At 43.1% G+C, this 19,191-nt stretch overlaps 1 protein-coding gene across 1 annotated transcript; it reads left to right on the top strand.

Moving 5' to 3' along the window:
- The first annotated feature begins 2,504 nt into the window (after positions 1–2,504).
- Positions 2,505–18,978, top strand: arsj (arylsulfatase family, member J). Its single transcript, XM_020643585.3, has 2 exons — positions 2,505–3,536; positions 14,387–18,978. The coding sequence occupies exons 1-2, from the start codon at positions 3,226–3,228 to the stop codon at positions 15,777–15,779; spliced, it is 1,704 nt and encodes a 567-aa protein (XP_020499241.1). The 5' UTR covers positions 2,505–3,225; the 3' UTR covers positions 15,780–18,978.
- The last annotated feature ends 213 nt before the right edge of the window (positions 18,979–19,191 follow it).

Below are 19,191 nucleotides of genomic sequence, written 5' to 3'. Positions count from 1 at the left end.
GGAAACAGGGGTGCTGCCTGGCATCTGTTGGGTCAAAGCTGCCTCTGTGAGTTTTATGCTCGATGGCACGCTGAAGGCTCTTCATTTCCTGTGCCACTGCGTCCTAACCGTGGGCTGTGGTTACCGAGAATGAGATCACGCTGCTCTTCAAGGAAGTCGGCGTGCTTGAGGTCACGTCTTGGAGTGGGCGGTTATAGCATGACTAAGGAAACGCATCTCTCCCACAATGATGAGTTCTCATCTGTGAATTGGATTTGAGAAGTAGGAGGAATTGTAAGCATTTCTGTTTGCAGCGGTGAGGTGCAGGGCGGTGATTCACTAATTTATTCTCACTCTTGCTAACATGTGCAGACACGCTGGAGACTCGCCCCCCTCCGCGCTCTCCGTGTGCTGTTTGCTCTGGACTCCCCGATCTGTCAACTTGTTTTTCAGCCAGAAAATATATTCCTGTCTCCATAAACGCGGTTGCAGTTTGTGTGTGCTGTGCATGTATGTATTTCCTGGAAAGTTAACGCATGTGAGGGTCTTTCACAGGAGCACTGTACAGGCCCCCCCCAGACACCTCCTGCCTGATTCAGAGGCTCACAGCAGGCCTCTTTATACAGCAGCTCAGGTTCGTACCAATATGTGCAGTCACTCAGCAGGTAAGGCTGCGGCTGCATCACCTGAGAGTCAACAAACACATTAAAGCCTGTTTATTCTCGTTATGAGGCTAAATTTACATGAAAAGATTTCCAATATATGCACACAAACATGTTACTTTCAGGGTGACAGTTTACCACTTAGAGCAACCTCGAGTATTGAGAAATGAGGCCAATGCTGAGGTACAAAAAACTGCAATTCCTCCAGTGTCCACTTGAGGCTGGCTGCAAAAGCAAAGGCATCCCTATCAACTCCCATGTTTAAAATGGTGTATGGACCCGAACCCTCGTGGTCATTCAGTGTGTATTTTTTGGGTCCACCTCAGTAGATTGAACATTTCAGCATGGATGCTAACTTCCGGGTTTCGTGCAGTTACGGTTTGGATGCATCCTTTCAGGAAATGAGTTGTATTCTAACACCCAGCGATGGCAGCGATGGAAGCGGGCAAGAGAAGTGGTTCAGATAGAAGTGATTGTACCCGACCTAAAAAGCCTCTGCATGTTTCTAATAAGCTCCACGAGCAGAAACGTGCTCAAACTAGGATCAATATTGGAGATGCTTTTGAAAAATGGAGAGAGGTTAGAACACAGAAAGGTTTACAGACTGATGCAGAGCTGGATAAACACTGAAGCTTCAAAGTCCACCACATGGTGACCTGTGTGAGCATCAACTCTTTTTCTCCTGTAGCTTTTATGTTTTCTAAAGAGCAGAGTGTATTTTGTGCATTTAGTTCACAAAATCATTCGATTGTTTGCTACAGAATGCACAAGAGATGCAAAAGGTGGGATGTGATTGTAAAGAAAGTTTTAACAGAGGAAATGAATGAATGAATCCATTAAAAGCTGTGTTTGCTGAGTGGATGTTCTTGTAGCCCACACATCACTCATCCCCTGTGTACTTCCATTTCAACAAGTAGGATGTGAAATGTATCTCCCCTGGTCTGTTTTTCTAATGTCTGCGCCTTTTCTCCAGGGCTGACACATAAATCAAATGCCCGGCTTCAGGAGCGTAAATCCAGAAAAGAAAAACAAAAATGCACTATACCACCGAGGAGCTGCAGGGAAAACAGCTCCAACACAATGTGTAACCCAGCCAGCACTGACCCTCAGTCGGAGTGTCAGTCAGAGATTGATGACCTGAGGTAAAGATGGTTATTGATAATGGCCGCTGATCTGATCCTGCATTCTTGATTTGTTGTGGCAACAGCAGCTCAAAGCATTAGTGTAGCCAATCCCATTCAAATATCATAAAGCACATTTAAAGGTTGACCAAAGAGTTGTACAATCAATCAAAAAAACACAATAAAGCCCCGTTTGCACCAAGCAGTCGGGCTCAGCTCGGTACCCATTTATTGGCTTTTCCACCGTCAAAAGTTTGGAATGGAACCAAAAGAAGAGATCAGTACCGTCCAACTATTTTGGTACCCTTCTGTTGGGGTGCCAATGATACCAATCCGACCGCAAAGGGTCCCTTTTAAAAGCCGTTTCCACCAAGCAGTCCGGTTTGGTTCAGTACAGTTCAGTACAGTTCAGTACAGTTCGGTACAGTTCAGTACAGGTTGGTAAACCCTGATCTTGTTTGCAATTCCACCGCCAACTGTACCCTTATTTGGTAAGCGGAGTGTAAGCCAGATGGAGATAGCTGAGTCAGCTATGTAATAGTGTGACATCATAGCAGCTCAACACAGTGTAGCCAGCATTAATTAAGTTCCCACTCTACACTTCCAATTGCGCATCCCATCCCATCCCTGCTTATCACCCCTATATAATGTAGCTTTAATAAATACACTTTTTCATGATTTTGCAGATTTCCAGCAAGTATCATTGCAGTAAGGTGATGAGGGATGAGGTCACTTTTGGAATACATGAAGCCTCGACAAAAAAAAGCAGTATAGCCTTAATTTTTGTTGAGCAAAACTTGTATTTAATGAATAAATGTGGCTTTGATTATGAACACAGAAAGCCATATGCTGTTTGTTTGAAGGGTTTCCTTCGAGGGGGATATTTCCGAGTTGCACTTGAACGCACCGTCACTTGTGTGTAGTTGTGGGAGCTGCACGGAGCGGAGGACGTACACATGGAGCTGCCTCCTCCTCCTCCTCCTCTCAGACACGATCCGGTGTTTGCTGTGAGTCTTCAGTGAGCTCTGAGAGTCTGACAGGATGGAGGACATCTGCTGCTGTGAACTCAGTGCACCGGCTGCTGCTGCTGCTTCACTGTTTGCTTCAGCTGTGGAAACTCTGCGCTGCGTCTTTTGACCAAAACCTCACAGCGGGAGGATGACAGAGTGAATGCTGAGACAAACATTTAGGTTTTTTTTGTTTTTTTTTAACTTGTGCAGGTGTAGAAGACGCAGAGAGTCTTTAAAGTCTCCAAAGCAGCTCTTCAGGAGATGAATTTGACTTTTTCCTCAAACCGTGAACCTGTCAGCAGACCCTGCAGAGGAGAAGAGGACTGAACACGATGCGAACCCGATCTCCAAGCGCCTCTGCACCCCCTGAACATGTGCAGCGCGCTCCGGCCCGCACACACCGGCGCACCCAGCAGCAGTGACCGCGCCTGGAGCTCCGAGTCCGGCTGAAACATGTTCATTTTGTGGGTCCCGCTGAGTTTGTTCCTCAGCTTCATCATTTCCCAGACGTGGAGCGTTCAGTTGTCGTGGGAAAACTGGAACGCGGAGCAGCGGAACCGGGCGAACGAGTTCGAGAAGACGAGCACTCAGCCGCACATCGTGTTCATCCTGGTGGATGATCAGGGCTTCCGGGATGTCGGGTACCACGGGTCAGAGATCAAAACCCCGACTCTGGACCGGCTCGCAGCGCAGGGAGTGAAACTGGAGAATTATTACGTGCAGCCGCTCTGCAGCCCGTCCAGGAGCCAACTCATGACCGGCAGGTACAGTGCAAGGGTCCCCAAGCTCTCATCCTTAAAGCTAAACTTTATCAGTTTTAAATTCATTATAATGGCATCAATACGTCTGTTGTGCACCTTTAAAGATCATTTTCAATCAAGCAGAAACGCTTTGAATCCCCAGAGGCAGCGATATTGTGTGCATCAGAATTAAGTAATGAATTAAAATATGTTGCCAAATGTTTAACAGTTATTCCAGTGCTTCTCAACTGGTGGGTCGGGACCCGAAAATGGGTCGCAAAGCCCAGTTTTTTCAGTAGGTCTCAAATGTGTGCCTGAAAAAAAACATGTTTATAAAGACACTGCAACGCTGCAAGTTTGTTTTGTTCTGTTTCTTTCTTCTGTCACATTTTTTTTAACCGTCTTGAGGTTCAGACTGCACAACTTTTTATTAAATAAATAAATCTGATGGGTTGAAATATATTGGTCACAATTTCAGGAGTGCTGAGATCTAAAGGCGTGACATACGCCGCTTCGGTAGCACCGGCATCATTCCACTGGTATTCATGGCAGGCCAGTATTTAGTGTGACTTTAACTTTACAGACATGTCATAATGTCTGATGTCCACTAAACCTCCTTTAATCTACAGACAAACTTTGCTTCTTAAAGCTGCAGAACGTGCATAAGAAACTTCATATTTCAATACCTTAAAAACCTTCAGCCCACAGTGTAACTGAATGCCTCTGACTACATTATTCTTCCTGTTTGCAGCCACACATTTGGTGACTATTTATCCATAAATAAAGAACATGATTATGAGGCAGAGCTGTCTCAGTTCTCCCTGACAGGGGGGCTCCAGCTGTTTCCAAATGAGGGGGCAGCAGGCATCTGTGAAGAGATATTAGAGGGCGAGATACAGTCTCACAGGGGGTCAGTCGTGGTCTGGCTTTGTAGTTTGCTAACAGTATGTTTCACATCAGCAGTTTCCCCTTTTTGTACAAGAAGCTCTGCCGGGTCCCCCCCCGCCCCCCCCCCCTCCTCCTCCTCCTCCATCTGGTCCCCTCCTCAGCTAAAAGGAGGAGGCCTGCTGGGCACAACAGTTTTCTTGGCAGGAGTCCGAGAAGATAATGAGAAAAGTGCGACCACCTCTTTGTTCCTCTGCTCTGACTGGAGCTGAAAAGTTAGCGCACATGCTCGCTGAAATGTAGGTGTAGATTTAAGTATGGATCCTTGAATGAACATCGTTGAGGAGTGTGTGTGCTTGTGTTTGAACATCATCAGCTGTGTGTGTCAGCTGGATGATCTCCACTCAGAACTAAGTTAGAGATAGTTTCTTCTTGCACAGACATGTAGAAGCAGAAATCAGTCAGAAGTACGGGGCTGTGTCCACCTGACCTGGCGTTTCTTATCAGAGTGCCAGCTTCTTTTTGTATTGCTCCCAATGAAGAGAGAGCGCTCACAGCAGCAGGCGACCTACTGGAGAAAAGACGCAGCGCCCAGCATCCTTTTTGTGAGCGCTCCGGCTTTTTAGTTCGCCTGCTCAGAGCGCTTCTAGTCAAAAATCGTTCAACTTTTCAGAAAGATGCTAAGAGCTTCCACGCCGACGGCTGTGACTGTTTGTCTTCATCTGATTGCTACATTAAATTCTTCTTCTATGGATTTAAAAATGTCTTTCATCCTTCTCTTCCTCATCTTGCTTTTCTTTCTTTCTTTGACCACACAAACCTTTTAATTAAGCCTACTCTCGCAGACCGTGCAGAGTTCAGGGATGGATGCTCCGTGTGATTTTTATTTTTTATTTTTCCTGGAAATGTTGACCTCAAACTTCTGCAAATCCTACCGCCTGTAATCAGCGGGTCATAGAAAGCGACTTTGTTTTAAGTCATTGTCGTCCATGTAAAATGTCTCAGATGAAACCTTTAACGTGGATTGAAATGGTTAATCAGATTAAGAGCGTGAAGATAAAACTGTGCCGTCATCGTTACAGAAGCAGTCGTGAGCAGCTGCTGTTGGAACCGCAGCAAAAAGCACTTTCAAGCACTTCCAGGAACACAAGCTCGGGACACACATCTACACGCCGTCCGTCTCCTGGGAAACTCTCAGCATCAGAAAAAAAAACCTCTGTTTTTTTCTTTAAGCTGCTCTGATGAGATTAGAGGCTTAGAGTCGGACATTTCTTTCAACTTCAGGGTTGTTTTGCCCTGAAACTTTCTTCGTCCTCCTGCTGATCGGCACTGATCAGAGAGCTGGACCTGCTGAGGCGAGGTGCAAAGGTCACACGGACCAAAATGTCAGATGTGTTATTAGAAACTTCAATATGACAGAGTGAACTATGAGCCAGTATTTTCTAAACCTTACTCCCTGTTTTGGTTCCGTTGTAATTAAGTGAAGACCCGTCTGAGGTGTCAGAGATGAATGTTTCAGATCTTAAGAGCCATGTCAGCGTACCTGTCCAGACAAATCCAGCATGTGGACTTTTCCCTGGCACATTCCTTTTGTCAGCTCTTTTTATCAGAAACTGAATTTCTAACCTTTTTGACTTCTTCTCTTGACTCGTGGTCGGCTACACACCTGAAGACAAAGACTTAAAGTAGTGAGCAAATTGGAGCTGGTTTCATTTTACATTGCAGAGACGATACACATGGTCTTCATTTCATTTTCATTTTGTCAACCTCATGCAGTTTCTTCTGCTTTCTGCAGGTGTTGCAGGCTTTTAAAAACAGCAGGCCGCCACAAGAGATTGTTCTTTCCTTAATCTCGTTAAACAAAATCCTAATGGAAAATTATAGTTATAGAGTAAAAAGGCTTTGTTCTTTTTTGCAACAGGGTTCTAAGGCTTCTGTCTCCTTTGAAAACGATTAGGGCTCTGAGAAACCAGAGGAAGACGCTGTTTGCTCATTGTTTAAAGACACGTCACAACTTAGGACCTGAAAATGGAATTTGACATCCCATGACCAGACTGTCATCTGTACTAACATGCACATGTCTGTTTAGGGATTCATACAAGAGTCAATTAGAGCCGGATCGATTTATCTGCCAGCTGATAATATCGACCGATATAATCATATCCAGTCTGCAAAAGGAACACCCCAAGAAGCAGCTGAAATGTCTCTGATCACAGACGTTTGTTTTAAATCACCTTGACTGTGAATGAAGTTTGCACCTTTATTCAGAGCCATGCCACTAGAAGAAGTACAGAAGAAGAATCACAATATAGAGCCAGACCAAGTAATCGTAAAAGCGTGTGGAAACACTAAATAAAAGCCTTTGCACACTACGAGGAACATGAGAATATCTCCAGAATTAGAAACTAGAACGTATGTCCATGCTTTAAAATTCAGTTCTCTTTTGGATCAATATGTTCTGTTTATTTAGCAAAATAAGATAAGATGAGAAGCCGTGCACAGTTTTTTGTGCACGCAGTTTTAAATCTGTGATCAGTTCTTTGACTAATTGACTCACACTACCTTTTAGCTCAGGTTAGACAGATTCTGTGGATAAGAATCATTTCCATATACTCAGAAAAATGGCACCAAAATAGGCAAACTAACAAGCTAGTCACTGCGGACACTTCTGTTGAGTAAAGTTGCATTCATTCTTGTTAAGCAAATAAGTCTCCTATATCGCTGAATGATCTGTTACTTCAACAAACCAAAAAAAGAAGAATGCATTGTGGGAGCGGACCTCAAACAAAGATGGCTTCTTTATTCCAAACAAGCTCCTCTGTCATCCTTGAACACAGCGCTCTTATATTAAAGCCCACAGGATTCAAATCTGGTCAAAACCACACGGAGAGTGGGGTCGCTTATTTGCTCGAAGCAGCTTTTTTTTTTTTCACTCCGTCTCCTACTTATTCACGCTTTCCATCTGTCCACACTTATCTCAAACCCGTCTTAGCCTCTCAGTCACCCGCTCCTTGTTGTTTCAGTTATCTTTCACCTCCTTCTTTACCCCTCGCCCCTCTCCATTAGGAAGGTTTCTGGAGAAGTTCTGTTTGGGTTTGTTGACAAAGAAGTCATTTCCTGGAAAAAAGAGATTGGAAGAAGGAGTGAACGTAGATAGTCGGAGAAAGCAAATGAAGAGCCTGCCGAGTGGATGTGCTAAGCAAGACGAACTACTCCCGGATCTGACTTTGATTAAATGCAGAGCTGCAGAGTCAAGGCTGCTTATTTGAACCATATGTGGGGAGGACGTGGACAGGGAATACAAGACAAGGCCCCGGTCTGGAGCAGCAGGTTTACTCGGGGAACCCTCCAGAACCTTAGTGGCTGCAGCAGCGGCCAGTGCACTTGTCTTGCGGGACTTGAGCAGTGATTTAAATTTAATGGTGTGTGTGATTTGTTGGCCTTGTGGCTCAGCGGTTGTGTCAATAAACCCAAAGAGATAGCGTGATTACAGCAGCGTTTGAGAACAGAACTCTGACTTCTACTCAAGGTATGCAGCAGGACTCTTTGGCAACACAAGATAAGGAATGCTGGGAGTATTTCGCTGCTAATAGGTGGATTGATCCATGTAGGATAAAGGTTTCAGATATGTTTGACCTCTGAGTTTTTGGCCCCTGGGCGTCTACTAGGGTTGTCACCATACCAGATTTTGAATTGTCAATATGACACCATATCGATACCTGTTTGGATTCCACGGCAACAACAATACAAGTTCAAGGCTCCCAATATTGGGAAATGTATTGTTTTTAATAGGGATGTTTTTTTTTGTAATGTGTCCCAAAGAGAGTTCCCATAGCTGCCGTAAAGCAGTTGTTGTTGCTGTGATCCGGCTCGCTGTGCACACTTGGTATGTTGAATAAATCTGAAGCCGTGTCAGGAGAAGTTGCACCTCTGTATGCCGTTCATTATTATTCAAGTATATGTGGTAAAGCAAACCTCATTAAACGCTAACTGAGTGGAACTTTGTTAGCTATTTTTTTTTTTAAACTGCACATGCACGGGTGCCCAAATAGTGAACCGCTACTTAGATAATAATGTCAAAGAGTTCCTCAGTACTCCATCACTCAATTTTAGTGACCAAAAATTGCAAGCAAACTCCTGCCCACTGTCCAAATTGCACAAATACAATGGCAATGTTACGTTACCAAAACATTGCCATTGTATTTGTGCAATTTAAACAGTGTCTCGTCCTCTGCTCTGTCTGTTTGTAAGGGGCATTAAAGTATCTTTTACAAAACCACTTGAGAAACGTCGAGATCTTAAGACCTATCATGTGAATGGACACATGCTTCTCTCTCTGAACGTCTGTGTTGTTCTTAAGTTTCTGGATTATTTGACAGTATTGATCATCAAAATAATGGAGATGATCTTATTTCCACACACATGCTAACAAAAAGAATTGAGCATGCTGACAGCCCTAGCTGCTGCTGCTGCTGCTGCCTTTTCATGCTCTGGTTACTTTAAAAGATCCAATAAATCAGTCACGTTGGACATGTGGAGGGACTGCAGGGTAGGAGGGAAGATCTCCAGAGGGCAGTAGTTACTGCTGTCATTATTTCAAGGCCTCGTAAATACTAAAGACCCAGAACTGTCCTTCAGGTGCCCCAAAAAACCTGTAAAGTCCTGGCCTGGTCCTCTTGTGAACCCTTCGCACGTCGAAGAGAAACTACACAGGGATACTTTGGAAGTCTTTGCGCTCCACCTTGTGCCGTTCTCCGTCACATCCTCAGGCAGGTTTGACTGATTTGTGGAGGGATCACAGGCTGCACTTAGCATGACATTCTCATTACACGGCTGTAACCTCTCGGTATGTGAACACCAGCAGACCTGTAGGAGCTGCAGAAGAAGGGGCTCTTCAGGGGTTGGAATCTTAAACCTGCACACATGAATGTCTTGATAAACTTGAACATGTACAGTATGTGGTCTCCATTATTCTCCCGTCTTTCCACTTTCTGGCTCAAATCATCCATTCTGTTCACTTCAACTTCTACAAGATCTTTTTCTCTGTGCTGCCTTGGCATCAATTCAAAACGGTTTGACAAATAAAAATAAATGAAGGGAAAGCCAGATGTGGGAAAATGATCCTTGTGTAAACGGAAAGAACACAAAAGGAGATTGAAGATAATGGAGCGTGTACGTCCAGAACTCAATTTATAGACATTTATGTGCTCGTAGCAAGGCTGCAATCCTCATGTGATGTAGTGGGGGAAAGTGTATGAAGGCTTTATGGCAAAAGATATTCAGGTGATCATTTTTCTTATGGTGATAGAAGTCTGAAGAAACTACAGAGTTCATTTATTCAACGAAAAATGAAGTTTATGAACACAAATTAAACAAAGAACAAATTATCACTAGGCCTTAATGGAAAGTGCGGAAAGACTAAGTAGCGCAACATTTAAAATGTACTCAACCTCCAACACATTTTTTCTGTATTTTTTGGATTTTGAAGCAAACGCATTTCATTCTGTCTTCAACACCAAAGGAACACCTTTCAATGTCATGATAGGTTGTTTTTTTGGTGTTAATGGTGCTTTCTTATCCACAAACACATGTTGCCTTCATTCCCATCTCTTCTTGGTTCAATTCATTTGACTGTCATCGCCTAATGACGGACCCACAATGCCCCCTCTATCCCACAGAGTGCATGTTGCATGGTTGGGTTTCAGAGTTCCCCCTGCGTAGACCTCGGAGTGACAAGAAATTCTTCTCATCGCCTTATGAGACCAAGACCCCGGCCGCTGTGGTCTCATGCTGAATTCATGGACCTGACCTCAGTGAATAGAGGTATCAAATTTCAAATTGAGCCGTATCGTTACCCTGATGAGTTAAGCATTTTAAAGGTCCTGGGAACCGGGATTGAAATCTGTGGGAATCCTTGTTGCCAAGTTGTAAACATTACAACCTCCTAACTGCGTTTTTAGTGACATCAAACCCAGATGGCAGTTTGTTTGAGTAAAGCGCAGCGCAGGACACACAGAAAACAAACGGCTTCATACAGAATGTCTTTGCCAACTCGCAAACTGCCTCTTGAATAAAAAAACAAAGGTCTGGTTATACAGCGGTCCTGGTTTCATGCAGAAACACACAGTCATTGCATAGATTTGCTGCTATAAAGCTACCGCTATCATCATATAGCTTTTATCTGTACAGTCTGCTTATTAGTGTTTAAATTATCTTAAGAACTTAAATTGTTAATCGGGGTGTTATTAAGGTCAGAAATTGCACCTCATGCTATTTTGTCCCTTTAGGCTCACCGTAGATAGTCGTCCTCAGTGTCTCCCTGTAGTCTCAGTGATGTAAAAGAAGGACACTGCTGCATCTTTGAATGTCTCATTTCTCTTTAACAAACTCTCAGACAGCTCAGCTGATGAGTCCAAGGTTATATCCACCTGATGACATCACACATTGACCTACGTTACCGTTCCTTTTAGCTGTTTGACGTCAGTTTGGGACCTCTAACCACTTCCTGTTTCTGGGCTTAACTTCCTGTCCTAACCTTCACTCTACCAGAAGCTCCTTACTTTATTTCAAAATAAAAGCACACAGCAAGTAAAGTAGTCTCATCTTTAGACAGTACAAAAATTAAAACCTATCAAAAACTTTTATAATCCCAAATAATGGAATTCCAAAAACGCGGTTCACCAGTGAAATTCAGCGAAAGATTCACAAGTATGCACATTAATAATGAAAAAATAATACATACTCTTATGTAAGGAAACTGTAGTCTGTAGTGCGCAGGCTGGAGGGATGAAACCATTACCATCAAGGTTATGACTATTTCTTTTACAGTTTACATGTGTTTTTTCCAAATATTAGGCGATATGTCCAAACTATGTAAATATTTCTATGAAAGGTAAAGTGTTGTTGTGATGCTCGAAAACGGTAGAAGAACAACAACCAATCTAAAGTCAAGAACCTAAATTACCTAATAGAGCCATGTTATCTTGGCAAAAAACTAGCCAGTCCATTGTTCCTCTAATTTCCAATTCCCTCTTCACCAAATCACACTTGGCTTGCTCATAGAAACTGTGTGCAACCAAGCCCAAAGTGTGTGTTCGAGCAGCCGTCATTTCTTAAAATATCTCTTATGTGTGTGGGAAAGTGAACATTGGATTTCTCCCTCCATCACTCAAAGGTTAAGTAAACCTCACCAAGCTGAAACAGAAGCATCCATAAACCTGCAGAAATACAAGCTGATGGTCTGTCCAGCTTTGCTACAGGCCTGGTAGTTAGGATGGGGATTTGAAGTTGCAGTCTGTGATTTAATGGGAGTATGTGTACTGTTCTCTGTATTGTTTCTGTTCAGGAGGTTTGGAGTTGTAAATCTTTGTCTTTATTGCTTTGTTTGGAACGCTGCACCCGCCATTCGGTGGTGTAACCCTTATAGGACTCACATTCCCAAGGGGTAAAGGAGTTTTTGCTCGCCCTGACCACCTCCTGGATCTCCTCCAGCTGAGTCCTGCTCTGTTGAAACTTAAACCAGACTCTAATTTTTCCTCCCTGTCCCTGGTGACAGCTCGACGGCACACCGCTAACCTCAGGAGGGAGCAGGGGAGGGTCAAAAAGAGAGGAGACTGGGGAAGAGGCATCTGGCGGCACCAGTTCCCCGTCTCCCGGGTGTGTTGCTTTCACTCAAAGCAATCAGACAGAAATGAAGTCAGAGCTTCTAAGAGATTCATCCAAAGTCCCAGCTGGGTTTCCTCTCTGTGGGCCAACAACACAGCCAGTCACAATCTCAATGATCATAAAGTTGGCTTGGCTGTTTGAAAATCAGACCTCTAATCCCACAGATCTGTTTTAATCGATTTCATTTAAAGCTGCAGTATATAGCCCACTCAGTACAAGCTATCCTTTGAAAAAGATATCAGAGAAGTTCGTCACAGGTCCAACATATTTTTCACATGCTTGGAAATAGATCCAAAAAACTGGTTGAAGACCTTCATAATCCCAATTGGCCTGATCCAAATTTTTCAGAGAAAAGTTAAAGTAAGCCGTAATGCCTTGATACACTTCTGTTATTAGACATAAGCTAACTCTGGCAGCAGCCTGACGAGCCCCCAGTGAGTATTTGTCGTATCAACAGTAGCCAACATAGTCTCTAGTTGTAAAAATTGTTTATGAAGGGATCATTTTGTTCCAAAAACATGAAACCAAATTTTAAACAGGCTGATTAAATTGGAACAATTACCACTGAAGTAAAACAATTGTATGAAGACAAGCCTTCAACTGTACTGCACCTTATTGCAAAAAAATAAATCTGATGAAGATGAAGAAACCTTGGAGACTCAGCGGTCAATAGGACGGCAGGAGGTAGCGCAGTACGTCTCCTGCAGTCATCTTCTCCTTTGCACACAAACTCTTGGATGTCTGTTACTCAGTTGACAAAGAGTCATTATTTAAATCAGGACAAAATACAAAAGAACATAGAAAGTTTGACACACTCTATTGAGTAGCAATTTAGTTGTCATGTTGAACTTATAGGCTACTCGAAGGTAACAGCAAATATTGTTCTGCCTTTGTGTGGCTCATCAAGTAAGCTTTTACATCATTCTGTGAACATAATGATCACCAGCTTTCTTGAAAAATGTCCAAGTGTTGAGTTATTGATGATGTGGTGGTTTGGGAAAGGGAGAGTTTTGAAACACTTGGGTGGAGAACATTTATTTAGCATTGTGATTCATCAACAAATCTGTTAAATGCCTGCAGATACAGTGCTGTAGTCATTTATTTCTAAGTGGTAATAAAGGTGTCGTCACGCTAACTTCTGGGTACTTTTAACCCTCTGTTACCGCCTAAAGCAACTTAAGTTTACGGTTTTATCAAAAGGCATTTAAAAAAAAAAATGATATCAAATGTCTGAAACACACAGTGTCCGTCCTTCAATTATCAATAGTGCTGTGTTAAGCATCACTGGCTCCAGGTCACAACTCTGTTTCCTGTCAGGTCTTGAGTGACAGGTCTTCTGTGTTTGCTCCCGACCTTCTCCCCCACCACGAGTAACCACATAAACCCTTACCCCTATCCCACCTCCTGTCCCTGCTCTGGTAGATGTTAGATTAACACACGCTTTCTAAAAGGCCTATAAGAACTCTTCTGTCCGCTCAAAGTGTTTGCTTTAGTGTTGGTACGATATAATTATGAGTGCAGACAGATTTATCAGTGTGCATTATAAATACTTCTGTCTGTCACTGAAACAACTTACTGTTTTCGAATGATCAGTGTGAGGAGTCCTTTAAGGTGGAAAAGATCTAGTCCTCAGTTTTTATATTGGCAGCCTTTCAGTATTTGGATTATTTTATTAGTGTCCAGGGCCAGCAGGGCACATGATCCCATCTGGACTAGTTTTTTAGGTTATTGCACAACTTGATTGTTTGCATCAAGATGAAGAGAAAGAGTTTTAGCGTTTCAGCGTCATTTAGAGGTAGAAAGTTACAGTGTCATACCATCAGCTTGAATGGCTTGGTGGCATTGTCATTGTCCATCACTGGTTTTGGCACTTAGGCCCTTTACCAACCCAGCATTGGAAAAATTGAAGGCTCTTTTTGGTCAGATGCAGGGTCATTCACAGTGGACAGCAGTAGAGGAGGATGTTGATGGCAACATCTGGTATTCTAGTATTCGCTTACAGTCATCATGGTATCATAGAGGGCCAGGGCAGCCAATCAGCCTGAGCTAAGCTGCCCTCTATTTCCATACAATTGTTGTGTGCTGAGTTTCATCTTCCCCTTGTTTGTTCCCCCAATTTTCTGTTTCTCTTCATCTGTCCTTTACAGTACAGACAAAAGGTCAAAGAAATCTGCAAAAAAACAGAGTAGTATAAGCGGTATACTTGAAACAATCAGAATTCCTCAAGTATTTACCACAGAAAGCCCAGCTTCCATCAAAGGTTAGTATTTCTTCCGATTTGTCTCCCCATCTCTGACTGGATGTGTTCTGTTTTTGTTTTATAGGTATCAGATCCACACAGGCCTTCAGCACTCCATCATCCGAGCTACCCAGCCCAACTGCCTCCCCCTGGAAAATGTCACCCTGCCCCTGAAGCTCAAGCAAGCGGGATACTCCACCCACATGGTTGGCAAGTGGCACTTGGGTTTCTACAAACGTGGCTGCATGCCCACCCAGCGCGGCTTCGACACCTTTTTTGGCTCCCTACTAGGAAGCGGGGACTACTACAGTCACTATAAATGTGAAGGGCCTGGTATGTGTGGGTATGACTTGTATGAAGGGGAAGAGGCAGCTTGGGAGCAGGACCGTGGCATGTACTCAACTGTGATGTTTACTCGAAAGGCCATCAACATCTTAGCCAATCACAACCCTCGCAGACAGCCTTTGTTTCTCTACTTAGCCTATCAGGCGGTGCATTCTCCACTGCAGGTTCCTGCACGCTACCTCGAGCGCTACAAGGGTATTCCAAACCTGCATCGACGTAAATATGCTGCCATGGTGTCCTGCTTGGACGAAGCCATCCACAACCTCACGTTAGCGTTAAAACGCTATGGATACTATGACAACACAGTCATAGTGTACTCCTCAGATAATGGGGGCCAGCCATTATCAGGTGGAAGTAACTGGCCCCTGAGGGGAAGTAAAGCCACTTACTGGGAAGGAGGGATTAGGGCGGTGGGCTTTGTTCACAGTCCACTCTTGGTGAACAAAGGGACAAAGTGTCGATCTTTGGTACACATCACTGACTGGTTCCCCACATTGGTGACGCTGGGCGAGGGGACTCTAGATGAAGATCTAAATCTGGATGGGTATGATGTCTGGGAGGCCATCAGTGAAGGACGGCCATCTCCTCGTCACGACATTCTCCACAACATTGATCCAATCTACATCAAAGCCAAGAACGGTTCATGGAAAGCCGGGTACGGGATATGGAACACTGCCGTTCAGGCTGCGATCCGGGTCGGTCATTGGAAGCTCCTCACGGGTGTCCCTGGTTACAGTGACTGGGTGCCACCTCAGACTTTCTCCAACCAGCGGTTAACCAATCGCTGGCATAATGAACGTGTTCGCTGGGACCGTGGTAAATCCGTCTGGCTCTTCAACATCACGGCTGACCCTTATGAAAGGGTGGACTTGTCTCAGCGTTACCCTCACATAGTGAAAAAGATGCTATTGCGGCTAGCGCAATACAACAAGACTGCAGTGCCCGTACGCTACCCATCTAAAGACCTGCGGTCCAACCCTCAGTACAATGGAGGCGTTTGGGGACCATGGTACAAAGACTCGAAGGAGGAGCAGGAGGTGGATGAGAGATACAATTACTTGTTTAATAACCATCTTGGAAAAAGAAGGTGGAAAAATAAATCGATGAACAGAAAGTTGAAAAGGAAGGTATAAGAATAACCTACCAGATGTTTGAAAGACTGTGAAAGACAGCTGTCTTTTTCTCAGGGATGGACACTTCCTGTTTTAGGATTGTCCTCTTCAGACTCTCCAACTCCAGTAGTTTGACCTTAACTGCAGTTTATACTGTATTAGCAACAGTGCAGGTGGACCTTTTTTAGATGCCTCAAGTAGAGCCCGACTGATATATCTGTAGGCCGATATTTTCTGCCGATAGTGGCCTATAAGATACATGGTTGTTGGCCTTCATGTTTCCTGATATCTGCCTCAGTAAAAATGTTTCGCTTAAGCCTGGCATACTCTAAAAGATTTGAGAATTCGAACAGATGTGAGAGAGCCCACACTTGAAGACAGATCCTGATAGATTTAAAGACCAAAACAGCACACACTTAACAGATTAATTCACCAACAGCCGGAGTCCTGACTCTCAAAACTCAAAATCCAATTAAATGTGAATTTAGAGTAAATAAACATGGCCGACGATGGGGAGAAAGAGTCTGCCATAATTCACATAGAAAGAAAAAAGTATGGATGAAGCTGTGAGATGGTGTAAACATACTCTACATGTTAGAGCAAGAGCTGGAGGCGAGTAAAAGTTGATTTGCTGTGGCCAAAGTGCTTCCTTCTTCAGTGCTTAAGTCTTGCTTCTCAGTTCACAGAGTGCGGGCCCTGCTGTCCTCGGGGTTCCCCCCACACAACAAGAGATCGAATCATAAATATTAAACATGTTCAATATTTTCAGGGCAGCCACGCTGTTCTTCCGAGCAGATCGGATCACTCTTAACAGACCTTACCCTACAGGAAAATCTGACAAGCTAAACTTTAGAGACATCAAAAAACATCAGGATTTTGTTTAGTTTTGTCAGAGGGCCCATCAGAGCTGGACAGCCCACACAGTCCCTTGTATAGTCAAATTAGTTCAAATTGTGGATTTTCGCAACAATTTAGAGCTAATTCAGAAAGTGTGCTGTCCAGCTCTGATGTGACTTCTGACAAAACTAAACAAAATCCTGATGTTTTTTCTCCAAAGTTTCACTTGTCAGATTATCCTGTAGGTTGCGGTCTGTTTAGAGTTATTCAGGGTTACTCATGATAGGAATACATGATATGATAAGACAACAAAATGATAAATCACAATATCTGACTCACAGAAGAATATGAAATTCCCATAAAAAAGGTTGAACGCAGGATTAAAGGCAGGGTTGGTAATTTTTGAAAACTAGCATGATTTTGAAAGTAGCATTCCCTCTGCTGCATCTGCAACCGCCCCCTCCCCTCTGTGCTCCCTCAAAAGCCACGCCCCTCACTTACATGCACAAGCGCCATTGCTCCAGAAGTGGACCTCAGCTCATGCCTTGAGTGTGGGCTAGTGCACGCATGGGGTAAGGAACGAGCAGGGAGACAGGGAGGCGTCTGATCGGTTCATCAGATTGGTACCTCGTGGCAGACATTGGTTGAAGTTTTTAGAGGCTTACAACATGCTACAGATGACATATTTTCTTTGTTCCTATTTCAGAAAACATGAGTTATTAATTTCTGTCAGGACCTAAAGATAATTTCAACCAAAAGTGTATCTGGAGGAAATAACCAACCCTGCCTTTAATGTATTAATTCACTGCAATTCTGTGTCATTTCACCCTCTTATCATGCTTCATCCTCTAGCTGTCATCTTCTCCTTCGTCCAGCTGATATATATATTTTAAAATATCAATATTGGAACCAGGCAGCCATTGGATGACCACATATCGATAATGTGAAATTGTCATATCAATAATTTGGCCCCCCTTTAAATCAACTTTTATATCTGTAATCTGTGATTTTTTTTCCTCATGACCATAAAACATCAGCGTACATCTTTTAAACACCTTTATCAGTCGGGCTCTAGCCGTCAGAACATTATGACATAACTCGCTCACACACTACTGTCATGCCCAGACACAACTGAAACCTCACGTTACTGCTCGGGGGCATTCAAAGAACGTTTATTTTTCTAGATCGTGTTGCATGCTTGAACTGTTGTCACCTTTTTGTAACGTTCCTGTAGATTCACGTCTCTCTTAGTGTATAGAAATAAATCTTCCTCGACAGTTGCCATAAGTCTTGGTGACAGAGAAATAAAGTGAGACATAGTTCTAATGTGTTGATGATTGCAGCGATATGCAGTATATCATGCAAACAGATGTAGGATTTATGTGATGTGTGCGTTGATGTATGTTGGTTTTAGAAGCACAGACTGTCTGAACCTTTTAGAATAACAGATTTTGTTCCCTCTCTTAGATGATGTCTGGTCTGGAACCAGGCCAACATGAATGTAAGACAAACTAACTGAATAAAAAAAACCCAGACATAAAGCTTTTTGTCTCTTGCAATCTTTTAAACTCGGTCTGGTTTGTATTTTTATCCTGCACGTCCAGATTTCTTTCATTATAATGACAAAAAGTCCTCTTGTAGCTGGAACGTTTTTATATTTAAGAATCTAACACGCAGCCATGAGGCACATTTATTCATGGAAAATACAGTAAAGTGGGATCTGACCGGTGATAAAGACCTAATTGCTTTTCTTGCACTTGTTAAAAAATGCCTTCCTCCTCAGTCAGTGTACAGCACAGGACGTCAGGATTAAGAAAAACAGAGACGTGGAACAATTTGCATGGAGGACACATAACTTACAATCTGTAAAAATACATTTCTCACATGTTGCTTGGCAGCCGTGTAAACATTCCACAAACTTCCAAGCTTGAATTATTGTTGATTAACTCGAACCATTTATACATTTTCCCAAGTTGATGGCTTGGTGTAATTTATTGACCAATTAGCGATTTTAATGACACTTAATGACTTCTAAAAACACGTTCCTGAAAGATTTATATCTTGTTAAAAATGGAGCATGTTCTGTTCTGTTCTTAACAGAGCTTGACTGATTGGTGGTTTGCTGATATCAAAGGTCGATATAAGGCGTTTACAGATATATGTGCATCACTAAATATGGGTTCTTCCAATATATGCCCATATTAATACTAATTTTAAATAAAAAATATCAAGCAGGACACTATTGGGCTTGGGTTGATTTAGTAATATTGTCTTTAAATGTTTTTTCAAAGCTGGGAAGATTTAATAGTTTACCATTCTCCCTGCTACGTAGCACATGCAGCAGAGCAGATCTGCAATAAATCTGGTGGACAATATTATCAAACACTTGTTTGTGTGATGGCATTTCATCGTCACTGATTTCAGTTCGTCAGAATGTTGTAACAACAGCACGAAACAGCGCTGATGCTACAAATAAGATCTGTGAAATGTTACTATTTAAAGTGACATTTGATCAAAAAGTTGATGTGCCATATGTGAATATGTTTACAACTCGGAAACTCGTTTTTCCGATGTGTCCGACACCACATGAATGCAC

This window comes from Labrus bergylta, chromosome 22 (assembly GCF_963930695.1).
Source record: "Labrus bergylta chromosome 22, fLabBer1.1, whole genome shotgun sequence".
NCBI lineage: Eukaryota > Metazoa > Chordata > Actinopteri > Labriformes > Labridae > Labrus > Labrus bergylta.
This window is presented reverse-complemented; position numbering and strand designations above follow the sequence as displayed.

Bases quoted from the DNA above. Each gene is read 5' to 3' on its own strand.
- arsj (XM_020643585.3), top strand. From the start codon at position 3,226: ATGTTCATTTTGTGGGTCCCGCTGAGTTTGTTCCTCAGCTTCATCATT. The intron at 3,537-14,386 runs GTACAGTGCAAG...TTTGTTTTATAG, and splicing joins AGCCAACTCATGACCGGCAG to GTATCAGATCCACACAGGCC.